The sequence below is a fragment of the Coniophora puteana genome (genome assembly GCF_000271625.1).
Source record: "Coniophora puteana RWD-64-598 SS2 unplaced genomic scaffold CONPUscaffold_11, whole genome shotgun sequence".
In the NCBI taxonomy this organism is placed as follows: Eukaryota; Fungi; Basidiomycota; class Agaricomycetes; order Boletales; family Coniophoraceae; genus Coniophora; species Coniophora puteana.
Genome location: NW_006913063.1, coordinates 1525485 through 1545680, shown reverse-complemented (window position 1 = coordinate 1545680; position 20196 = coordinate 1525485). Strand labels below are relative to the sequence as shown.

General features: G+C 52.1%; 8 protein-coding genes across 8 annotated transcripts; 5 read left to right on the top strand and 3 right to left on the bottom strand.

The window, feature by feature from the left end:
• Positions 1-2: 2 nt before the first annotated feature.
• CONPUDRAFT_146043 (alpha beta-hydrolase) lies at positions 3-1047 on the bottom strand (the record flags this gene model as incomplete). Its single annotated transcript, XM_007774055.1, is given in 3 exon segments — positions 3-548; positions 630-1020; positions 1040-1047. 3 exon segments carry the CDS (start codon positions 1045-1047, stop codon positions 3-5), a joined length of 945 nt encoding a protein of 314 aa, XP_007772245.1.
• Positions 1048-1467: 420 nt separating this feature from the next.
• On the top strand, positions 1468-4303 carry CONPUDRAFT_167938 (uncharacterized protein). Its single transcript, XM_007774054.1, has 16 exons — positions 1468-1560; positions 1615-1769; positions 1823-1868; positions 1930-1980; positions 2034-2139; positions 2197-2581; positions 2640-2740; positions 2797-2907; positions 2959-3051; positions 3110-3209; positions 3264-3391; positions 3447-3554; positions 3586-3608; positions 3666-3686; positions 3756-3975; positions 4041-4303. Exons 3-16 carry the CDS (start codon positions 1825-1827, stop codon positions 4179-4181), a joined length of 1632 nt encoding a protein of 543 aa, XP_007772244.1. The 5' UTR covers positions 1468-1560; positions 1615-1769; positions 1823-1824; the 3' UTR covers positions 4182-4303.
• A 535-nt stretch (positions 4304-4838) lies between these two features.
• Positions 4839-6941, top strand: CONPUDRAFT_128958 (dipeptidase). Its single transcript, XM_007774053.1, has 10 exons — positions 4839-4859; positions 4914-4964; positions 5017-5119; positions 5173-5413; positions 5464-5699; positions 5753-5953; positions 6012-6225; positions 6276-6411; positions 6459-6678; positions 6732-6941. Exons 3-10 carry the CDS (start codon positions 5018-5020, stop codon positions 6795-6797), a joined length of 1416 nt encoding a protein of 471 aa, XP_007772243.1. The 5' UTR covers positions 4839-4859; positions 4914-4964; position 5017; the 3' UTR covers positions 6798-6941.
• A 485-nt stretch (positions 6942-7426) lies between these two features.
• On the top strand, positions 7427-9772 carry CONPUDRAFT_167936 (glycoside hydrolase family 20 protein). The gene is made up of 2 exons (XM_007774052.1): positions 7427-8046; positions 8099-9772. Exons 1-2 carry the CDS (start codon positions 7449-7451, stop codon positions 9598-9600), a joined length of 2100 nt encoding a protein of 699 aa, XP_007772242.1. The 5' UTR covers positions 7427-7448; the 3' UTR covers positions 9601-9772.
• Positions 9773-9908: 136 nt separating this feature from the next.
• On the bottom strand, positions 9909-11338 carry CONPUDRAFT_75702 (uncharacterized protein; the record flags this gene model as incomplete). Its single annotated transcript, XM_007773715.1, has 10 exons — positions 9909-10037; positions 10158-10173; positions 10235-10259; positions 10315-10369; positions 10416-10443; positions 10495-10513; positions 10566-10860; positions 10916-11069; positions 11125-11138; positions 11189-11338. The coding sequence occupies 10 exons, from the start codon at positions 11336-11338 to the stop codon at positions 9909-9911; spliced, it is 885 nt and encodes a 294-aa protein (XP_007771905.1).
• A 1215-nt stretch (positions 11339-12553) lies between these two features.
• Positions 12554-14631, top strand: CONPUDRAFT_109243 (Aldo keto reductase). Its single transcript, XM_007774051.1, has 9 exons — positions 12554-12602; positions 12665-12686; positions 12746-12893; positions 12960-13338; positions 13407-13492; positions 13564-13788; positions 13849-14065; positions 14123-14329; positions 14388-14631. The coding sequence occupies exons 4-9, from the start codon at positions 13225-13227 to the stop codon at positions 14544-14546; spliced, it is 1008 nt and encodes a 335-aa protein (XP_007772241.1). The 5' UTR covers positions 12554-12602; positions 12665-12686; positions 12746-12893; positions 12960-13224; the 3' UTR covers positions 14547-14631.
• Positions 14632-14969: 338 nt separating this feature from the next.
• CONPUDRAFT_157125 (carbohydrate-binding module family 13 protein) lies at positions 14970-15950 on the top strand (the record flags this gene model as incomplete). The annotated part of the gene is made up of 5 exons (XM_007774050.1): positions 14970-15180; positions 15233-15264; positions 15326-15489; positions 15557-15617; positions 15675-15950. 5 exons carry the CDS (start codon positions 14970-14972, stop codon positions 15948-15950), a joined length of 744 nt encoding a protein of 247 aa, XP_007772240.1.
• A 122-nt stretch (positions 15951-16072) lies between these two features.
• On the bottom strand, positions 16073-17429 carry CONPUDRAFT_157124 (GroES-like protein; the record flags this gene model as incomplete). Its single annotated transcript, XM_007774049.1, has 4 exons — positions 16073-16189; positions 16243-16830; positions 16890-17219; positions 17394-17429. 4 exons carry the CDS (start codon positions 17427-17429, stop codon positions 16073-16075), a joined length of 1071 nt encoding a protein of 356 aa, XP_007772239.1.
• Positions 17430-20196: the final 2767 nt, after the last annotated feature.

The following is a 20196-nucleotide window of genomic DNA, read 5'->3' as shown; positions in this document are numbered from 1 at the left end:
GCTCAACCAACAAACGCACGCAGCTCCCTCGCCGTCCCCTCAACATCCTCCACAATATGCCAATGCCCCACATTCCTTAGCGTCACCACCTTCGCACCGCCAATCGCCCCCTCCAAGAACCTGACCGTCGCCTCGGGACACGTCCTGTCCTCGTCGCCCGCCAGAATCAGCGTCGGCACGCCGATAGCCGCGTAGTCCGGGTCCAGCGCCTTGGTGAGCGCGAGGCACGCGAGCGCATACCCGAATGCGGGCGTCGCGAGCAGCGACGCGCGCAGCATGCCCTTAGCCAGGGGACGCGAGGCGAGCGATTTTTGGGAGATGCCCGAAGCGGCTACGGTGTCTGCGACGGCGGACATGCCGCCTGTGCGCACGGCTTCGGCGCGTGCGCCGAGGGCTTTGACGCCTGCTTCGGCGAAGGATTTGACGGGGCCGATGAGGACTTTCAAGGGTGGACGTTGGTTAGGGCGGGGAAGGTGGGTATGGGAGGGGGGCTTACACAGTTTTTCAGTGCGCTCGGGGTATTTGGCCGCGAACGTCGTCACGATCAGCTACACAAAAACCGGCCCCGTTAGCAAGCAAGCCCCCAATCTCACCAACCCACCCCCGGACCAAACTGGACTGGAACTCACCCCGCCCATCGAATGCCCCACAATGACCGCGCGCTGCACGCCCGCGCCGTCCATCACATTCTTGACGTTCTCCGTGTAGCTCTCGATCGAGATGTTGGTCGTGTACAGTGGGCTGAGACCGTGTCCCTCGAGATCGAACGTGAGCACGGGCCGCGTCTTCGCGAGCCCGGACACGTCGAGCAGCGGTGTCCAGGTGGCGGAGCTTCCGCCCAGCCCGTGTACGAATACGACGGGGGTGAGGTCGGAGGAGGCGGGGCCGGTGAGTTCGACGTGCAGGGATTTGCCGTCGGAGAGGGTGACGAGGGATCTGTCGGGGGCTGGGATGCTGTGGTGTGCGTGTGTTGGGTTAGGTGGGTTGGAGGTGTGTACGCTTGCTTGGCCCAGGATGAATCTGGGTACATGGGACTTACGTTGACATTTTGGCGGCTTTTCACTGACAGGTGAACGCAAAGAGAGGGCTGACGCGGTTGGGAAATTTCAAGTCAAGTCTGTATCTTTGAGCGAGGTGACGTATCCGACGGCCCGTGTGCTATATGTACTATCTCGGGCTCTAACGCGACGGTATGACGCCAGAGCCTCTATCATCCATGATATACATGTTAGTCGTCCCGTTTCCACTCTCCATTCGGCAGGGCTTTAATTATCCCAGCCGGAAACGCGCCACTTCGCCACAGGCCCGCCAGCTCCGGGCGCGGTGCACCATGGTGCGCCGGGCTATACTCGTCCTCGCTAGCAATTCTCATGATCCACGCACCGCCGATGCGCAGGAGTCACGATGGCCCGCCGGCACCCCGAGTGTCCCCCGCGTTTGGAGACGCGCGCCAGCCCGTTGGCTCGAGCGTGTGAGCGCGCTGAGCCAGCTTGAAACATCCGTCATTTCCGTGTATTTCGCCACGAAGCAGTGTGCATACAGGGAAAGAGTGTATATGAGGTAAGGTTGATATGATAATGGATTTGCCCGCTGGGGGCTAACGCCCAGGCGTAGCGGATCAGGTGATTGGTGGCGGATATTGGCTTCGATGGGCAAGGTTATAGTTTGGCGGAGGATCCGAGCTTGGCACGGGCACTGCTGAGCTGCGTCCGGCCGAGTTCTTTGTTAGGATGAGCCGTTATAAGCTTGCATATTTAAGCTTGGGGCTTGTGAGTTTGTTGTGCTCGAGCTCATTGACGTGTAATAATTTGTTATCGCGCAGCCATGACTTCTGAAGTACAGCGCTCGGTGCCACATACTTCTTTCAAGTAGGTTTTCTCGCTCGAATGAAGTCGGGTTTTCATTGGGTTAACATGCTTTGTGATGCAGCTTCGACCCCTCGGTAGCTCCGCCAGCGAGCGCATGGGTTCCTCCGAGCTGGTACGCTCATTGTCAAATGGGCTGTAAATTCGCATTTCATCGCACCTCAACAGGATGATAGCCCATAATGCCGACCCGAAGACACCCAAGCACCCTAGCCTCAACGGTCTAGGCGACCCTTGGGACCCTCGTCGCCCGACATTCAAGGGCATAAACCTCGTCAGTACACACTTCATCTCCAAGCCATTGCAAGTCTATCTCACCCCATGATCCCAGACAAAACCAGACCTGCGCATCAAAGTCCCCGACATCTCCATTGCCCCGCAGCGCCCAGATGACACAGACACAACCATCGCCTTCGTCGACGTCAACATCCTCGACTCGACGGGTGCCCCGCCCTATAGGGGTGACGTGCTCGTGCGCGGGCAGCGCATCGTCAGCGTCGGCGGGACGCTGCCCCGCGAGACGCGCGCGCGCGCGAGCAAGGTGGTCGAGGGGCGCGGGCGCACGCTCATGAGCGGCATGTGCGATGCGCACACGCATTTTAGCTGGACGAACTCGGACTCGCTCGACGGGCTCGCGGGTATGGCTGTGGAGGAGCACACGATTTTTGCGGCGAGGAGCGCAAGGACGTTTTTGGACTGCGGGTATACGATGTGCGGTGGGTGGCTCTTCGAGTTGTCGCGTACTTGGGGGGCTGATGAATGATTGTGCGGTAGTGGGTGCGGCGTCTGCGAAGCAGAGGCTTGATGTTGTCGTGCGGAATGCGATTAACGCTGGTGACATTCCCGGGCCTAGGTATCTCGCCAACGGGCAGGAGGTGCGTGATTGACACTACTCGTTTTCGAGAGCATGAACGCTCAAGAACATTTTCAGATGGCTCCACCCGACGGCGCATTGATTGGTGGTATTACGCGCTTTGTCAAGGATGCGGATGACGTCGCCGCCGCCGTGAAGCAGATGGTAGAGGAGGATGGTATCAACAACGTCGGGCGCATCTTTCCGCTAAATCTACCAGTCCTGACGCAGACGATGTAGATCAAGCTCTCCATGAGCGGCGAAGAAATGACCGAGACCCTGCGAGCTGAAGACACCACGTTCCCCGACGACATGGTTGCTGCTGCCGTTGAGGTTCGTCATCCACATCTGCAACCGTGGGGATTCGTTGACAGGCGACTGGCTACCTTAGGCGGCTCATGAGCACGGCATTCGCGTCTGCTCCCATGCTCGCTCGGACGAGTCCATTCTGCAATGCTTGCAGTATGGTATCGACATCATCTATCACGGATGTACGCCCGTCCAGCTCTGATCCGGTTATTCGAGGAGCTCACCCTCTATTTTAGCCTTCATCTCCGATTCTACGATGTTCGCACTCGAAGCGCAGAAGAACAGGGTTTTCGTTGCGCCGGCGCTCAATTGGCTGTACGGAACCTTGCATGATGCAGCTGCTTTTGGATGCAAGTATCTCACTGTCAGTTCCGAAACACCTGACTAAGGAGTTGGTGATGTTAGATCCTGTTTCCAAGGCAGAGTCCGTCGGGTATGCTCGCGAGTTGGAGGTTGCCATCGCGGGGCTGAAGGAGATGAAGAAGAGGGGCATAAAGGCAAGTCCGACGGTCTCCGGCATTACTTTGGTGCCAAGTTTTTGACATGTACTTTGAACAGATTCTTCCGGGTGGTGACTACGGGTAAGATATATGGCTCACTACAGAATAATCTTGCTAACGGGGAGCACGCTCCTGAAGGTTCGCTTGGACGCCGCATGGGTGAGCAGGCAGTTCATACTTCTGCCGCGGTGGTGCTGACTGATAATTGTAAATCACAAATACTGACAGAACATATCGCGACCTCGAGCTATTCGTGAAGCTCCTCGACTTCACTCCGATGGAAGCCATTCTATCAGCGACGACCCTCGGCGGTGAGATCATGCTCCACCCGCGCGAGCTTGGGAAGGTCCAGCCAGGGTATTACGCCGACCTCATCCTCGTCAACGGGGACCCGCTAGAGGACATCTCGCTATTATCAAACCAGGAGAACATCGATGTCATACTGATGGTATGTCTTGGTGACGATGACGCAAGGCGCATTACGCTCTAGGAAGCTGACATGCACGAATATAGAACGGACGTGTACACAAGGAAGCGGCCCGTGGTGGAGGCCGTCCATATGAAGACAGTGCTGATCGGAACCTGCTTGAGGAGGCTAAAAAGCTCAAGATTGAGGAAGAAATTGCGGAGCAGAGGCTGGATTTGGTGGCGTAACGAGCAAGAGTTCTGATGGATGCCAGCCCGTATGTTGTATCCGAGCACTGTGTGAGTGAGCACAGCGACCCCATGCTTATCGTGTATTCTAAACTGTATCATATGAATGTTATATGAATCGCATGCCGAAATTCTTGATGGATGTCGCTTCCCGCGAAACCCGCTACGTTATAGAGGCTTGGAGCTTCTTCCGCCACTGATACAAAGACGGAGGCGCAAGCTTTATAATGACATATCAACCCAGGACAATATATTGTATAACCATCAGCTGATATTCGTACCTTCTGGAAGTCCCGAAATAGCTCCGGGAGCTCGGCGGATGATACTCAATCTTCCTCCGTCTCCAGCATTTGTCATCCATCTGCTATGACAAGACATTCCGATCTGCAGATCCGAGTGAGTGTTTTCTAAACTTGCTTCGGTCAGTCAGCTCATGTGGATGATAGTGGTTCCCTCTTCTTCCATTGTTGGATATACAAAATTTAGTCCGTCGGACGACGCACGCACACGTTCTCAAGCGGTGGTCGGGAGCCCATACTTAAGGGATAGGACTCTTCTGAGCCTCGTGTACGATCTAGCTGCCTTCCTCTCTTTCTTCAACTGTTTGATATTGTTAACATAACTTGCGATGGCTTCCCCCATTCTTCAGCGCCCATTGCCAGTTCGCGCCTCTTACAAGTACGTCGAAGGCAACACTAGTTGCAGGAAATGTAGCTAATGCGTTGTTGTCAGATGGGATCCTGCTGCCGCGCCTCCTAGCAGTAACTGGATCCCTCCAAGATGGTATGTGCGTCTTTTCGGTATATTAATAACCTGCGAGACTCATTCTTCCAAGGATGATAGCCGAGCCAGGAGGACCAACACCGAAACATCCTACGACTAATGGCCTGGGCCAGCCTTGGGACCCTCGTCGTCCCACTTACAAAGGCGTTGACTTGGTGAGCTCTTCAATAACTCTCCGTAACGCAGAATTACTCACCACTGCATGCAGACGATACCAGACCCTCGCCTGACCACACGCAATGTCGATATCAACACCCGCACGCCTGAGGACAACGTAGTGGCGTTCGTCGACGTGAATATCATCGACTCTACGGGTCGGGATGCCTACAAAGGCGATGTGCTCGTCAAAGGAAACCGCATTACCAGCGTCGGACCCAAGCTTTCCAAGGAGACTTTGGAGGGCGCAATCGTGTTTGAGGGCAAAGGCCGCACTCTCATGAGCGGAATGTGTACGTACCCTCAAAATCACAGTTTCGCTCTCCATTCATAAATCTCATAGGCGATGCCCACGCCCACGCGACGTTTATCAACTCCCCTACCTTGGACGATATCACTAATCTACCCGTGGAGGAACACGTTCTTCTGAGTGCTCGCAGTGCAAGGATGTTCCTCGATAGCGGATACACCATGTGCCTTGGTGCCGCCTCTGCTAAGCCCCGCCTTGACTTGGTCATCCGAAACTCGATACAGGCGGGTGACATTCCCGGACCAAGGTACCTCGCAAACGGACAGGAGGTATGGTTCTTGTGCTCTTTGACTTTGATATTATTCTGACTCCGATGTTCTAGATGGCCCCTCCCGAGGGAGCACTCTGCGAGGGTATCACTACCTACGTCCGCAACAATGAGGACGTTGTCAAGCACGTCACCGAGTTCGCTAACCTGGGCTGCGATGCCGTCAAATTCTCGATGTCCGGAGATGAGATCTTGGAAGAGCTCCGCGCTGAGGACAGTACCTTCCCGGATGACATGGTCGCTTTGGGTACGGAGGCAAGTGGCGGTTCGACGTTGTCCATCTTGTCAGCCACCGCTCACCCACTTTGGATAGGCTGCTCATGCCAAAGGGATACGCGTGTGCTCACACGCTCGCTCCGACGAGTCCGTTCGCCAGTGTCTCCAGTATGGCATTGACATTATCTACCATGCCTCGTTCATCTCGGATGCAACCATGGATGCCCTCGAAGCTCAGAAGAACCGCATTTATGTTGCGCCGGCCCTCAATATCCTTTACGCCTCCATGCTCGAGGCTGAGCAAGGCCGCTGTGAGCATACACATCAACTTCGTTTATCAATCCCTAACTTTGGTTGATAGTTGGCTTCCCACCCTCCGCCGTAGAGAAGTACAAACGCGAGCTTGACGTCTGTATTGCTGCCCTCATCGAAATGAAGAAGCGCGGAATCAAGGTGCTTCCTGGCGGCGACTACGGGTTCGCTTGGACTCCCCATGGGTAAGTAATATCTTCCTTGTGAAGGACTCAGAGCTCACATCTATTAGAGCATACCGTGACCTCGAACTTTTCGTTAAGCTCCTCGGATACACACCTATGGAAGCCATCCTGTCAGGAACGGCACTGGGTGGCGAGATCATGATGCACCCAAACGAACTCGGAAAAGTCCAGCCTGGATACTACGCTGACTTGATCCTCGTTAACGGCAACCCTCTTGAGGACATCTCGCTCTTGTCCGAGCCCGAAAATCTTGATGTGATCCTCATCGTACGTTCTCCCGTTCTGTCATGTATACTGGGCGGAACTCACAGAATCTTCAGAACGGCCACGTGCATAAGGATGCTGGCGCATTCCCCAAGAAGCTGGCAGATAAGCTGACAGCTTAGGTAAATTTAAGGTATGTGACATTGAGACGAGATAGAAGATGAATGGCAAGTTCAACGACGTTTGAACGTTTGCGTCTCAGGCTGGATGGCGAAAGAAAATCCAAGCAGCCAAAAGACATCAGTCAATATACGATAATTTGTAACAATCAGCTTGTATATGTATATGTATATCATGTTCTAGTCGCTGTATGTCTAGTAATGAGCAGCCCTGTGCGGGTCGTCGATTCATCGACTCTTGCATCGACTTCAAGCTTTCTATAATAGCCCCTGTCTTCGAACGGCCCGACCCCCGACATGCTCCCACGCCTCGCGACGGCACCAAATCAGCTCCCCTCGCATCCGCCTCCATCTCCCTTCAGGTTTTGGCGGCCAAAGCTCGAGCAGCTGTACAGTTGTGCACCTCTAGTCTGTTCAATGTTCATTAATATGGCCATAATTGCGTCTTTGAAGCCACCAGATTAACGTGTGGTTGATATCACGCATTCTTTATCGATGTCGCTCTCATGCCGTCGCATGTGACATGGCCCGTGCACACGCGTGCCTCACAAGATGCTTCATCCCGACACGCTTATAACAATGAGCGGACCTCATTCCTCAATGCCAACATAACAGCTCTCAAGGCTGGACGAATTGGAGGGCGCTTTCTCAGTCATGTTGGTGCGGTCTGTCCTCGGTGTGTGCAATGCCGTCTTGTCTTTCTCTAGCCTTGTACCCTCGGCGTTTGCGTACAGTGCCACCACCATCCCTTCTATTACTTCCTTCGTCACCAACACAACTCGGGAACCGTTCGGTCTTGATCCATACACTCAAATAGTCGTCGATTCTCGATATGCAGACCATGGCTCTCCATCTCTCTCCACGTTTGCCCAAACTTTCCGTTCGGACCTGGTAGACATAACCGGATACACCCTTTTGCCGCAGGTACAAGTCGCATCAGAGCCTGAAGATAACTCCAGTCGTCCCACCATCTTCCTTATTCTGGACTCGACCCCAAACTTTACGCTATACAACGGGAAGGACACCGATGAAGGTTATCTTTTTGAGGTTTCGCGCGAGAAGTACGTTATCTCGGGCGCCGCGCCCATAGGTACATGGTGGGGTACCAGAACGTTGCTACAACAGCTTGTCGCGGCCGAGAACGGCACCAGCTTCTCAATCCCTGCAGGTTCCGGGAGGGACAACCCAGGATGGGAGATCCGTGGGTGGATGTTGGACACCGGCAGGCACTGGTATGAGACGAGTTTTCTCTGTAAGTGGGTATGCTTTGCAACTTCAGCCTTCATGTCTTACCTTCGTCATAGCCGACTTGTGTATCTATGCGTCGTTCTTCAAAATAAACGAGTTCCACATACATGCGTCCGATAACCTTTGGATACCTCAGATCCTCTACGGGCTGGACTGGCGCACACTCTACTCAGGGTTCCGCTTCCAGCCGCCTGATGGCTCACCAGTGTACGACCTCGTTCCCAGGCGTAACGAGTGCTGGTCTCAAACCGACTTTATGCAGATGCAGTCGACATGCGCTGCTCATGGCGTCACCATTGTCCCAGAAATCGACACGCCGGGACACTCGCTCGTTCTCTCGCAATGGATTCCTGCCTTGATGCTCAATGGGACGCCAGACAGCCTCAACCTGTCATACCCAGAGACTATCCCAACCATCAAGTCAATATGGCAGCAGTTCCTGCCCTGGTTTTCGTCCTCGCAAGTCTCCATCGGCGCCGATGAGTATAGCGCCAGCCTTGCCGACGAGTACATCTCGTTCGTAAACGACATGTCGGATTATGTTGGGTCCGAGAGCAACAAGTCGGTCCGCATATGGGGCACGTACGAGCCGAGCAATACCTCCTCCGTCTCAAAGGAAATCACTATCCAACACTGGGACTTTCCAGACGGCGACATTCCCCTTCAGCTTCTTCGCTCCGGGTATGGAGTCATCAACTCCGAGCAGGCGTTTCTATACTTGGACGGCAAGATCCCAGCCGAAGGCGGCTTCCCCCAGTCGCTCAACGAGACGCTGCTATGGTCCGGCGCACCAGGCGGAGCAGGCTGGGCGCCGAACATCTTCACCACCGACGATGCCACGAACAACACCACACCCGACGATCCGAACCTCCGCGGAGCCATATTCGCGCTGTGGAACGACTGGGGCCCAAACGCCACCACGCCGTTGGAAACGTATTACCAGCTCGCGCGGAGCATCGCTTTGTTCGCGGAGAAGACATGGGCCGGCTCGGGCGTCCGCAGCACGGAGCTGACACAGGCGCAGTTCGACGTGCTTTACCCGGTGATGAATGCAAAGGCGCCAGGGCAGAACCTCAATAGGGTCGTCGATACTCAGTACAGCGACATCGTGTACCAGTATGACAGTATCCCTTCATATCCCTTCGACACGCAAGTTTCGTCCGTCGGTCCGCCTTACACCCTCACTTTCAGCGTCCAGCTAGGACCGCAGGCCAACCCGAGCGACATCTCGCAAAGTGTCCTCTTCTCTGGCATTGACTCCACACTGTACGCCTCCAGCCTCACCATGGAGTCGAACGCAGAGTTCTATCCGACCACGTTCACCTTCCCAGCTGGCGTTTTTACGTCTGTTACGATCAAGGCGACGCGCGAGTACACGTACGCAGAGGTGCAGCCGGAAGGGGAGGGAAAGGAGACGTATTGGTGGACTACGACTCTTAATATATGGGGCGACTACCTAACAACGGCCAACATGTCGTTTGCCGCTCCCGCGCAGTACGTGGGCTGTCAGGGCTTCGAGGGTACTATACGGAATGTTACGCTTAAATTAGGAGTTTGACGTTTAGGATTAGTCGTAATGCCGAACAGACACTTCCCTTCTGAAGTTACCAAGAAATATTAGGGAAATCGTCAGCCTACTGGAAGATATCGATGGCCCTTCATAGTAAAACTCAGACCAACGCTGGCCAGAAATAATACGTCACCCTAAAGATCAGAGCAGTAGCAACTTTCACACGACCAACATGCATCGAGCCATAGGTGGCTGTTTTTTCAGCGCAATTTCATTATTGATCATCAGCGGCCGTGAAATAACTACAGTCTGAGTACTGCAATTTCCCCCAGACCTGAGAAAGGAAAAGTATCTGCTTAGACACTCTCCGCGGAACTTGATGAGTTCCGAGCATCGGTAACCAAAGTGGAGCGAGGAAGGGCCGGTAAAGACTTGTGTTGGCGGGTCTCCTCGACATCCCGTCGGATCGATTCGTCGACTCTTATCTACTTTCATTAATGCACAGGCCTTGACTGATTCAGCTACGTTGACACTACCTCGAGAGTAGGAAGCTCCATAGCGGCGTTTGTTGGGAAAATGTGGATGTGACTTGTTCTACGGCACACCATGCGGGTATTGATCCTAGATGGTATCGAACGCATCAGGTCCAACATTCAGAAGAGGCTGCTGCATGAGGGCTTACGCAGCAAGAAGGCAGTTGGCTTGGACTGCAATTCAAGCTATTAAGGATCAATGGCTACTCAGCATGATTGATGTGCTTACCTCCAGCAACGATAATGTACGGACCCAACCAAATCATATCCCCGTAACGTAATATCTGAAGGCGGATAAGGTAGGCTCGGCATAATTACATGATGACTCACGCATACTAGCTCAGCGATGCGGCAGATACTAAATCACTATCCAGCTTTATCCAAGGACATCTCGATCAATATGGCTTACCTGGGGGGTAAACCAATCTCTGTTGTGTCGCTTGAGAGAGAGATAGGATATTATTGTTTATAGTCTCTTACCAAGAGTCCACAAAGTTAGCCTGTCAATGTGCCGAGCAGTACCACTGAGCGCCAAGATTTTAGACTTTCGAAGGTACCAGGCTGTTACGCATGTAATAACCAACGAGCTGAACAGCTCGCACGAGTCGGATACCCAGACGATCCAGCTACGGGGGCCAAGCCACTTGGGTTCATACACCATCGTCCCTATGGCGCCGTAAAGTGCAATTATCGTAGACACAGTAGTGGAGATTCCGATGATGATCGGTATGATGACAGAGGATGACAATTTCCATATGCGATGCGCATAGAAACCCTTGAAAGAGCTATCAGTGACAAAATTCAAAAGAATGGGTCCGATAGTTACATACCTGCATCATGATATTCATCACCGCTGTAGAGGCTGCGATTGCGCTCAGGGATGCAGCGGGAAGAGCCTCCACTTGGGATACATTCCCGAAAAATATGATTGTAAGTTTCCACAGCATTACCGCGCAGGAGAAGAAATAGAAGAGGTCAACTACGCTTGACGGTCGTTAATGATCGTATAGAACAGCGCTGCCGAGGTGAACAGACCCACATTACGCAGGCAACCTAACAAGTTATTAGCTGCATATTTTACATTGTTTAAGAGGAAAACGTACGAGAAGCTTTCTTTTGCACGGATCGTGTTCGAAGTTGCAATGGTAAAAGTAGCCTTGTAGCAATGCACAGCCAAGAAGGATCCCGCAAACTAGTGATCCTACCTCTAAGGGGCCTATGATAGGAGCAACTCGCGCTTCAAGACTGGACATGAATGGGCGAGAGGGCGGTATGGGCTCAAGAATGCACCTTTATATAACAAGGTAACCCTGTGAACTGGGAAAATTGGAAATGACGCACCGGTAACAAGATTATTGGGGAAGAATAGCCTCAGAGAATATCCCACGTTTGCCCAACAGAGATTCTGCTTGACCAATTACAACTATATGCTTCATCGTGTACCTGATGATCATGTATCTGTCCAGATTCTACTGCCTTCAAATCATCGGGGCTGTAGAATTGTCTGCGGGTGAAATAGCTTCACTTACCTATAATCCCGCCGAACTATTATGACGTGTCAAACTTCTCTACGCCCGGCGAAGGAGTAGAGCGTACACTTCATGTCTGTAACCCGATGGTCAGTGCTTGAGCGTGTTCTCCCAAGTAAGCTTGATGCAAAGTTACCATCATCTCGAGGCGCATCGCTTCCCATGTGAATGTTGACCATCTCCGGCTGACTCTGTGGAGTATCTGATACTTGAGAAGATACCTGAAGAACTTCCAAAATCCAGGTAACATCAATGACCTTCATTGAATAATCAAAGCAAGAAATGGTCTTAGGTTACACTCATGATGAACGAGGCAAAGTATAAGATGACGGTAAGATATCTTGGCCGCATTTGAGAGGGAAAATGTACGCCTTTAAAAGGGTGCGCAAGGAGATCTGCCACTGAAAGATTTGGCTTCCTTGACCCGAGTGCTATGAGTACTGCGAGTGACAAACGAAGAAGACGGAGAGAAGTCCAGCGTGAGATCACCTATCATCTCGGTACCATGAGTATTACTAATCAAATCCTTCATGAATGAGTATCGCGGCCTAAAGAGTATTAGATACGCCTTGTATGGTCGTCATGAGCTTACCTGTATGCCACAGAAGAGCGTACGACTATCTTTTCCCCAGCGACCATTTTAAGCCGAGTCAATATCGTTGAGACTACTTAAAATAGCCTCGATGAAACTTAACCAGACATCTATTAGTAATCTCGCAACGGAGAGTGTGGATATCGATTGAGTTTACTTTGATGTCACAGATTTCCGGGTGAAACCCCACTTCGTACGGAATTCGTTGTACTGTGGCACCATAAGCGAGCCGAACATAGTTTGCTTGTCCAAGCCCCACAAAGTGTCGGCGGAGGACCATTTGACAGATCATGGTTGACACTGACGGAGTTCCCATCAGCTATGGCATGAAAGGAAATGACAATGGGGAACGAAGTAGGACACAGGGCCATAGGCTAGTGGCAAGAGTGTGACAAGCTGATGATAGCGTCAGCCTTAAAGCCGGTACTCTTTGGGTGGAGGGCGGAATAAGAAAATACCATATTATATCTGTATGAGAACCTATCTGGGTTATCAGGGAAGGTAATCTAGATTTCCAGCGCTCAGAATACAGTACTCACCCGCTAACTTGGGTGCAACAAGGACTCGACCATATTTTCATAAAAGCGCCAACGTTAAAATAGCACTCAGAATAACACCCCGCATTCTTGTCGTACCAACTTGTGTCAGCAATTAGGATAATTGGTTCTTCAACACCGAAGAAGCCGGCTAAACAGGTTTATTTAAAGGGGCTATGAGCGCGCCGTACAATCTCAACATTTCGTGAGCACTCACTGTCATCTCGTTGGCTTAATAAGGTACTGCTTGCGCTTGGGACCAATAATAACGCATCGCTTCGAATTCTCTCTTCTTGGCTCGTCATAAGCAGGCTGATGTCTGCAGCTTGCTGGTGACGCATCTTGGGAAATGGCTGCCGATGCACTGACGCGTCTACCATGCCGAACCAGAGGAGTGGTTATAAAGACTATGATGGAGGTCCTTGTTTCAGCAGCATCCAAGCACCCAAGTCCACCGTTCCGCTAGCTATCAAACCACAAACATGACTTTCCCTACGCGTAAGATTGGCACAGACAACGTTTCTGCCATCGGATTTGGTGGCATGGGCCTCTCCATTGCCTATGGCGCCGTCGAGTCTGACGAGGAGCGTTTCAAGGTCCGTCGTATCCTTCATGATGCTAGTATCTGGTAAGCGCTGACAAAGACAATTACCACTACCTTCAGGTTCTCGATGCTGCACACGCAAGTGGGTGCACATTCTGGGACACGGCAAACGTCTACGGTGACAATGAGGACCTGATCGGCAAATGGTACGAAACAGATTTTTGTGTCCTTGCTTTTTCGGCGAGTAAATGGTGATATATCCTCGGACCACACCTAGGTTCAAGCGTACAGGAAAACGCGATGAGATCTTCCTCGCTACAAAGTTTGGAGTCGACTTCAGCACAGCCAGGACCGTTAATGGCACCCCAGAAGCCTGCCGCACTCACCTCCAACGTTCGCTGGAGCGTCTTGGAGTTGACAAGATTGACCTATACTACCTGCATCGGCCCGACCCTGAGGTTCCCATTGAAGAGACGGTTGGTGCAATGGCTGAGCTCGTCAAGTAAGTGATATTGGACAGGAGACATGGGAATATCACGTACTCAGTGCGATAAATCTGTAGGGCCGGCAAGGTGAAGTACCTGGGTTTGTCCGAGTGCAGCGCCAACACTCTCCGCCGCGCCCACAAGGTGCACCCGATCGCTGCGATCCAAGTCGAGTACTCTGCCTTCACGCTCGACATCGAGGGCGAGTTGAACATACTCAAAACTGCGCGGGAGCTTGGCGTGAAGGTTATTGCTTACTCACCTCTGGGACGTGGTCTGATCACTGGTCAATACGTGAGTCTGATTATTGCCGAGTTTCATGCACATCCTAAGACCTGATACCTCTGATAGAAATCTCCCGACGACTTTGAGGAGAGTGACTTCCGACGGATGGTCCCTAGATACTCCAAGGAAAACTTCCCCAACATCCTCAAGTTGGCTGATCTCTTGAAGAAGGTTGGCGAATCGTACGATGCTACGGCCGGTCAAGTTGCTCTTGCGTGGCTCCTGGCTCAGGGTGAAGACGTCATCCCGATTCCTGGAACGAAGAAAATCAAGGTTTGATTATTTTGACCTTTGTATTGTGTCGAGGGCCAGTCTGATTTGATTTTTGCAGTACCTGAACGAGAACCTTGCTGCGGTGAGCGTCAAGCTGGGACCAGAGCATGTCCAAGAAGTAAGGCAGCTTGCCGAGAAAGCGGACTGGGCGAATGGCGCGCGATACCCTGAAGGGATGTGGCAGACATTGTACGCTGAGACGCCTGAGCAGAAGTGATGATAGTGCCTTCAGAGACTGCAACGCGTTGAGCTCGTGTAGGATAGACTGGATACTGTAGGATTAGAAATATGGCAAAATGTTATCTATGACTTGAAGAGAAAGATTCACAGGTTGAATGAGTCACGGTCAGACAGGTACGGCCGATGCCGCGACTGGTTCCTTTTTCAGCCTTACCCTCCATCTCGCGAAAACTAGGCTTAGCAACTTTGTTTTTCTGGCTGCAGTGTAGTGGACTCTCTTGACCTCATTCTCAGGCCTAGTTAAGATTCAAGTTAGTCGCAATGAGGATAGTTTGGAATGAAGTTTAAAATCTCGGAGGAGGACGAACGACCCCCTAATGGCCACAATCTAGACACCCAATCCAGCCAGCCCACTTTACCGATATAGCGACTCCAAATCAAGTGTGCCTATCCTTCTATCATGAACATCGCTGACTACGACGACTCTAGCGAGTTGATCATTGTCGAGGCGGATCAATCGAGCGCCCACTCATCTCCAGTGACACAATCTTCAGAGACCTTCAAGTTTGACATGGAGGGAGGCCCGATACACGCCGGCATCTATCAGCTCGTCCAGTTTGGGGGAGAGACAGCGATGGATCTGTCAGCAGGCGATAACAGAACACTTATAGGTATGTTTTAGCCGGAAAATGACAACAATACGTACAGCTCATGGCACTTCAGCGTACGGGAAGCACGAGAGCGACAATCAAAAGGTGAGACTTTACTAATCAGGCTCGGAGCGTTCAAGACTTTCACGCTAAGTTATTCATATAGTGGGAGTTCTCTCCGCTGGGAGCCGGATACTCCATCAAAGGCATGCATTCGGGGACATATCTCACCTGTGAGACGGTGCAGATGAACGCCACGATAATCGCGACTCCGTATCCTGTAAGCTGGTCCGTAGAGAACATCTCCGGCAAGCAAGAGCCAACTGTTCGGTATGCGTGATTTTCACTTGTAATTACATCGTGTACTCGCCAACGCTGACCTCGTTCCAACTTACAGGATTGTGTGGCCAAACAGTCCTTTGGCAATGACATTGATCAGCTCGAGCTCTGGGACCAGGGTGAGCATATGACAGAGATACCATGGCTTCAATGACGTCATTGACGATGTCATTCAGGTGAAGCTGGCGTCCGTTGGGCAGACAGGACAGGAATGGGCGGCTCATCGCGTTGGTGAGCTTTCGACAAACCCCCAACCAGGACCTGGTGCGCCGGTAGTCACTCAGTCGACGTACACGATATCGAGCTCCGAGCCTGCTATACGCGTGAACGGGGGAGGGAACCACCCTACAATCGTTATCAACAGCAGAGATGCCATTCCGGAAAGCGGGGAGTTGGTGTTCACGTCAACAACCACTACGGTGACCAAGATTGATAGAAATGTGAGGAAGTAGCACCGAGTCAACGGTTTCGCTGCAGCCTCTAGCGTTTGAGTAGTATGGATCACAGGCTTCACCCTGAGAGTTCAAATGTGTATGTATATTCAACGTGTATATTATAAGTAACCTTCGTATGATTACACATCCGTCTCAAAAGGACGTACGACAAATTTCTTCCCGCTAATTGTTTTGAGTTGCTTCAGCGTCGTTTCAACGCCATTGAGACCGCCCGGGACAATCTCGACAGCGCTAGCCTGAAAGGCCCCGTCAGAGACCCTTGCAAGAGTGGAGGAGACAGAAAACTCACTTTAATGTCGCCGCTTTCGAAAAGCGACGCCCAAACGCTCAGGAATTCCTTGCCAAATGCTTGATGCTGCGGCACCATAAGCGCACCCATGACGAACACGACTTGTTTGTCAGAGCCCTCTGGTGCCTTACCTTGCGGCGCATTCGTGGTGAGAACTTTCCCACCCTCAGCTACGATCGAGAGCGCGGCCTGCTGCGTCTCCGCGATACCGACTGCGTCGAATACGTGCAAGACTTTCTTGTTGCCGGTGATCTTCTCGACTTCTTGGACTAACGCCTCGATGGAGAGAGAACGGTCGAGCACGTGCGTCGCGCCGAGCCGCTGGAGAAGGGAGGAATTGCGAGGAGAGGCAGTGGTGATGATAGCGTCGAAACCGGCGAGGCGAGCAAGCTGAATTGCGTATTGGCCGACGTTGGATGTTCCGCCGAGGACGACGATGGGGGACCCAGAATGGGCACTACGCCCGGTGGAAGACCATGGAGTGGCTACGCCGAGACCGTGAGGTGGTGGCTGGTACGTGCCGATAACGGCAGCGAGTAGCGCGATGGGGATCGCTGCTGCGGTGTCGAAGGAAATAGAATTGGGAAGCTACAGACATTAGACAGTCAGTTTTCGAGAACAGTCAGCCGGATAGCGCCGTCGCGTACTTTGAATACCCAGTCAGCCGATGTGACAACCCACTGCTGGAAGGAACGTCCTTTGTTGGTAGCGACCCCCTGGTATGCAACCCGATCACCCTCCTTGAGATGTATAACGCCTTCACCAATGGCGGAGACAACACCTGCACCCTCAAAGCCGAGAATGGCAGGGTATTCGCGCACGACGTAAAATCCGCTCTCTTGAGTCTTGTAGTCAATCGGATTGAGTCCCGCAGCGTAGTTCTTGACAAGAACCTCGCCAGGACCTGCTTGCGGGATCGAGATCTGCTGCAGCGCAAAAGAAGCACCGACCCCAGGAAGGAGGAGTGCGGTCTGGGTCTGGGACGAAGCGGTGTAAATTGCAAGGAATAAAATGATGCGTTGGGTAAGAAAAGAAAAATATTGCTATCGGTAGATGAGGTTTGAGATGTTAGTTGAAGAGATTGGTACTGTCAGAGGCTTCGCATCTTTGCATTTTATACTGCGTACCAGCTACACTCGCGTCACTCATACCCCTGCTAGGTGCCAGTGGTCGTCATCCTTCGGCATTGTCTATGCTGGATAGTTCGTCAGATTCGATTGCAGTACGGCGGAAAACATTGCACAAGGAGATGGGAGGACAAGGTCGACGAAGCTGCTCGGTGGTTCCGTCGCGTCTTACCCGTTCGGGAATGCGCTGTGACGCGAAGCGCGACGTGCACAGGCTTTGTCATGCTGACAGCAGCTTTCTCGCGCCTAAAACCTCTTTGACGAGAGCGTCCATCACCAATATTTCCGTGCTATGAAATCTTTGTTTCTTCCAACTCCTTTCATAAATCTCTGTGTCGCTTCTTCAAGCACATCTCTGCTAGGCGCCCTTGCTCCAAAACTTGGTCATGTCAATGTTGGCGTCATCTGTGTCTTCGGACTGGGCCTTCGCTCAACAGTCTTTCGTTCAGCTACTACGTGCAACTTAAACTTCTCGGCTCAAAGTTGATCCCCATTTTATTCATTTTGCTTCCTCAGGGTATTTCTTTTTGTATATACTTATGCGCTATGAGTCTGCGGTGTAGCTGCTACTGTCGAAGCAGCTGGACAAACTAATATCTATCCCCCGTTGCTTTTACGAGGCACCTTTCGGCGGGTGTGTCGACTGTGATTGAATATCAATCTCTGTAGATCTAGCACTAGCACAGCGTAAAGACGTAGAATACCTCCAAGGCAAAATGACAGGGTATCTCACAATACTTGTATAATACCCTCACTGTGAGAATAGAAAGAGGTGGTCTTCACCTCAAAAGTAGGTGATTCACACCATTCACCTGCCTGTCAGGTGAAGGCAGGTGAAGGTGATTTTCAGGTGATTAAAAGTGGCGAAGGGTGGAGCATGCAGCCAAACAAGAGCAAATATCTACTGTGCGCGTAACAGGCTGCACTCTTCCTACCAGACCAGCTCCCGACCACTCTCGCAGAGCCATACACCCTTAGGTGTGTCCAGGTGAAGTGCCCATTGCTCGTCGCCTCTCATAACTCCCATGTCACTGCTACTGCGGGCAGCCCACTGACCTTGTCTTCTTACAGCTCCATAATAGGTTCGCTAATGGTTAATCATCCGGTGAACTGCTCGGAGCCCGTCATCGCTCTCGAGTAGCACTTCAAGCATCTCTAATTCATGATAACACCAGTATGCCACCTCCCACATCCCCAGTGCTAGCCGGCATGCTCATTTCACCCGTCAATGCGAACAGGAAGATTGGATGCCACTCTTGGGGTTGAGGAGAAATTGTGCGAGGAGTACGATGATGGTATTGGGCGCATCACCTGGTTTAGCATTGGTCTTCTTCCTTGGTGCGTCTGTCAATAATGCTACGAGTTGCTGTTGACTGAATTGTCGCTACACGTTATAGCGCCGCCGTCCTTAGGCAAGCACGTGTCAAGGTCTGCAAGGGAGACTAATTTGTCGCCGCATCTGGATTTCTCAGCTTTCGCGACCTGTTATCCTCCGTCCGCGTGCCCCGCAGCTTCCTCCCGAAGATCATCTGCGGCACTCTTCAGAGCTAAATGTACAGTACTCCAGGTCCTCCCCCTCATCTCTACCACCGGCAATACGTTCTCGTCCATTGTCAATCTCAGCTACTCATTCACAGCTACTCTGCTTGCCTGCCTCGTACGCACGTTCATCCTTTGCTGGTCTATCCCGCGCTTATTTCACGCTCTATGCCACAACTTCAAGTATCTCCAAGAGCCGATGGACCGCCATCCCTTTAGGCGCGTAGCATCGATTAAAGCGCACTTTCCTGGCCAGGAAGTTACAGATTAGCACTCTCAGACCCAAATCCCGCTTCCTCCACACCGAGGTATGGGTCACCCTCCGCATGCAGATAGCACGTATCGCCTCTCCTCTCATTTCCTCACTCACCAGCTTCAACGCCTTGTTTCAGTTTGCGGTCCCGGTCACATACTCTTTTGCGCTTCCCTGCTCACGAGCTAGGATACGATGTGGTAAGTAAGTTCGCTTGACTCATTAGTCCTCCTCATCTCAGCGATGCCAGCCCTGCTATAGCTCATAACACCCGCACCAGTGCTGTAGATGGCCAGGACACTTACAGTTCCTATAGTACCTCGTTAGATATAATGTATTCGTTCTACCCACTGCTAAATCAGATTACAAGAGCTATTACTGGTCATTGTACAGTTCAACAAGCGAAGGTTTGCAAGCAAGAGAAAGATACTCCATAGGAAAGGTGACACCAACCTGATGCCAAGGTGATATCACCTGATTTGCGCCTGCCAGCGACTCAGGTGAAACTGGCAGTTTTTAGGTGATCTTCACCTGAAGCATTCACCTGATATATCACCTGGTTTGCAGGTGCATTCACCTTGGTCTGAGGTGATCTTCACCAAACATTCACCTCATTCCGATGTGAAGGCACCAGGTGATTTTCACCTCACGGTCGACCCCCAGTGCCTGAGAATAAACCGTGTAAGAATACTCTGTGGCGAAATCGATGAGTATTTTAGGATACCCTGAGAATACCGATGGAATATTCGGTCCGATCCGAGGGCGCCCAATACCCCGAGAATACCGATGGAATATCCGGGCCGATCCGAGGGCGCCAAGCGCACGCGGGGACTTAGACGTTTTCGTTTATATCACTGCGCGTGACGGCTGCATCTGAGCGCGTCCGTGCTCTAATCGGCGGTCGCGCATACAGCGACCTGGTAATATACCTTTGTTCCTGCCACTATATGCCTCGCTCAAAACCATCCGCGATCGCCAAACCCTCCTCGTCTCACTCACGAAAGCCAAAGGTCAAGATCTCGAAGCTCCACAAAT

Coding starts and splice junctions, on each gene's coding strand:
- CONPUDRAFT_167938 (XM_007774054.1), top strand. CDS start 1,825: ATGACTTCTGAAGTACAGCGCTCGGTGCCACATACTTCTTTCAA. Junction 3,052..3,109: donor TGGTTGCTGCTGCCGTTGAG/GTTCGTCATCCA, acceptor TGGCTACCTTAG/GCGGCTCATGAGCACGGCAT. Junction 3,392..3,446: donor TTGGATGCAAGTATCTCACT/GTCAGTTCCGAA, acceptor CCTGTTTCCAAG/GCAGAGTCCGTCGGGTATGC.
- CONPUDRAFT_128958 (XM_007774053.1), top strand. CDS start 5,018: ATGATAGCCGAGCCAGGAGGACCAACACCGAAACATCCTACGACTAAT. Junction 5,700..5,752: donor ACCTCGCAAACGGACAGGAG/GTATGGTTCTTG, acceptor CCGATGTTCTAG/ATGGCCCCTCCCGAGGGAGC. Junction 6,226..6,275: donor CGAGGCTGAGCAAGGCCGCT/GTGAGCATACAC, acceptor TTTGGTTGATAG/TTGGCTTCCCACCCTCCGCC.
- CONPUDRAFT_167936 (XM_007774052.1), top strand. CDS start 7,449: ATGTTGGTGCGGTCTGTCCTCGGTGTGTGCAATGCCGTCTTGTCTTTC. Junction 8,047..8,098: donor GTATGAGACGAGTTTTCTCT/GTAAGTGGGTAT, acceptor CCTTCGTCATAG/CCGACTTGTGTATCTATGCG.
- CONPUDRAFT_109243 (XM_007774051.1), top strand. CDS start 13,225: ATGACTTTCCCTACGCGTAAGATTGGCACAGACAACGTTTCTGCCATC. Junction 14,066..14,122: donor GTCTGATCACTGGTCAATAC/GTGAGTCTGATT, acceptor TACCTCTGATAG/AAATCTCCCGACGACTTTGA. Junction 14,330..14,387: donor CTGGAACGAAGAAAATCAAG/GTTTGATTATTT, acceptor TGATTTTTGCAG/TACCTGAACGAGAACCTTGC.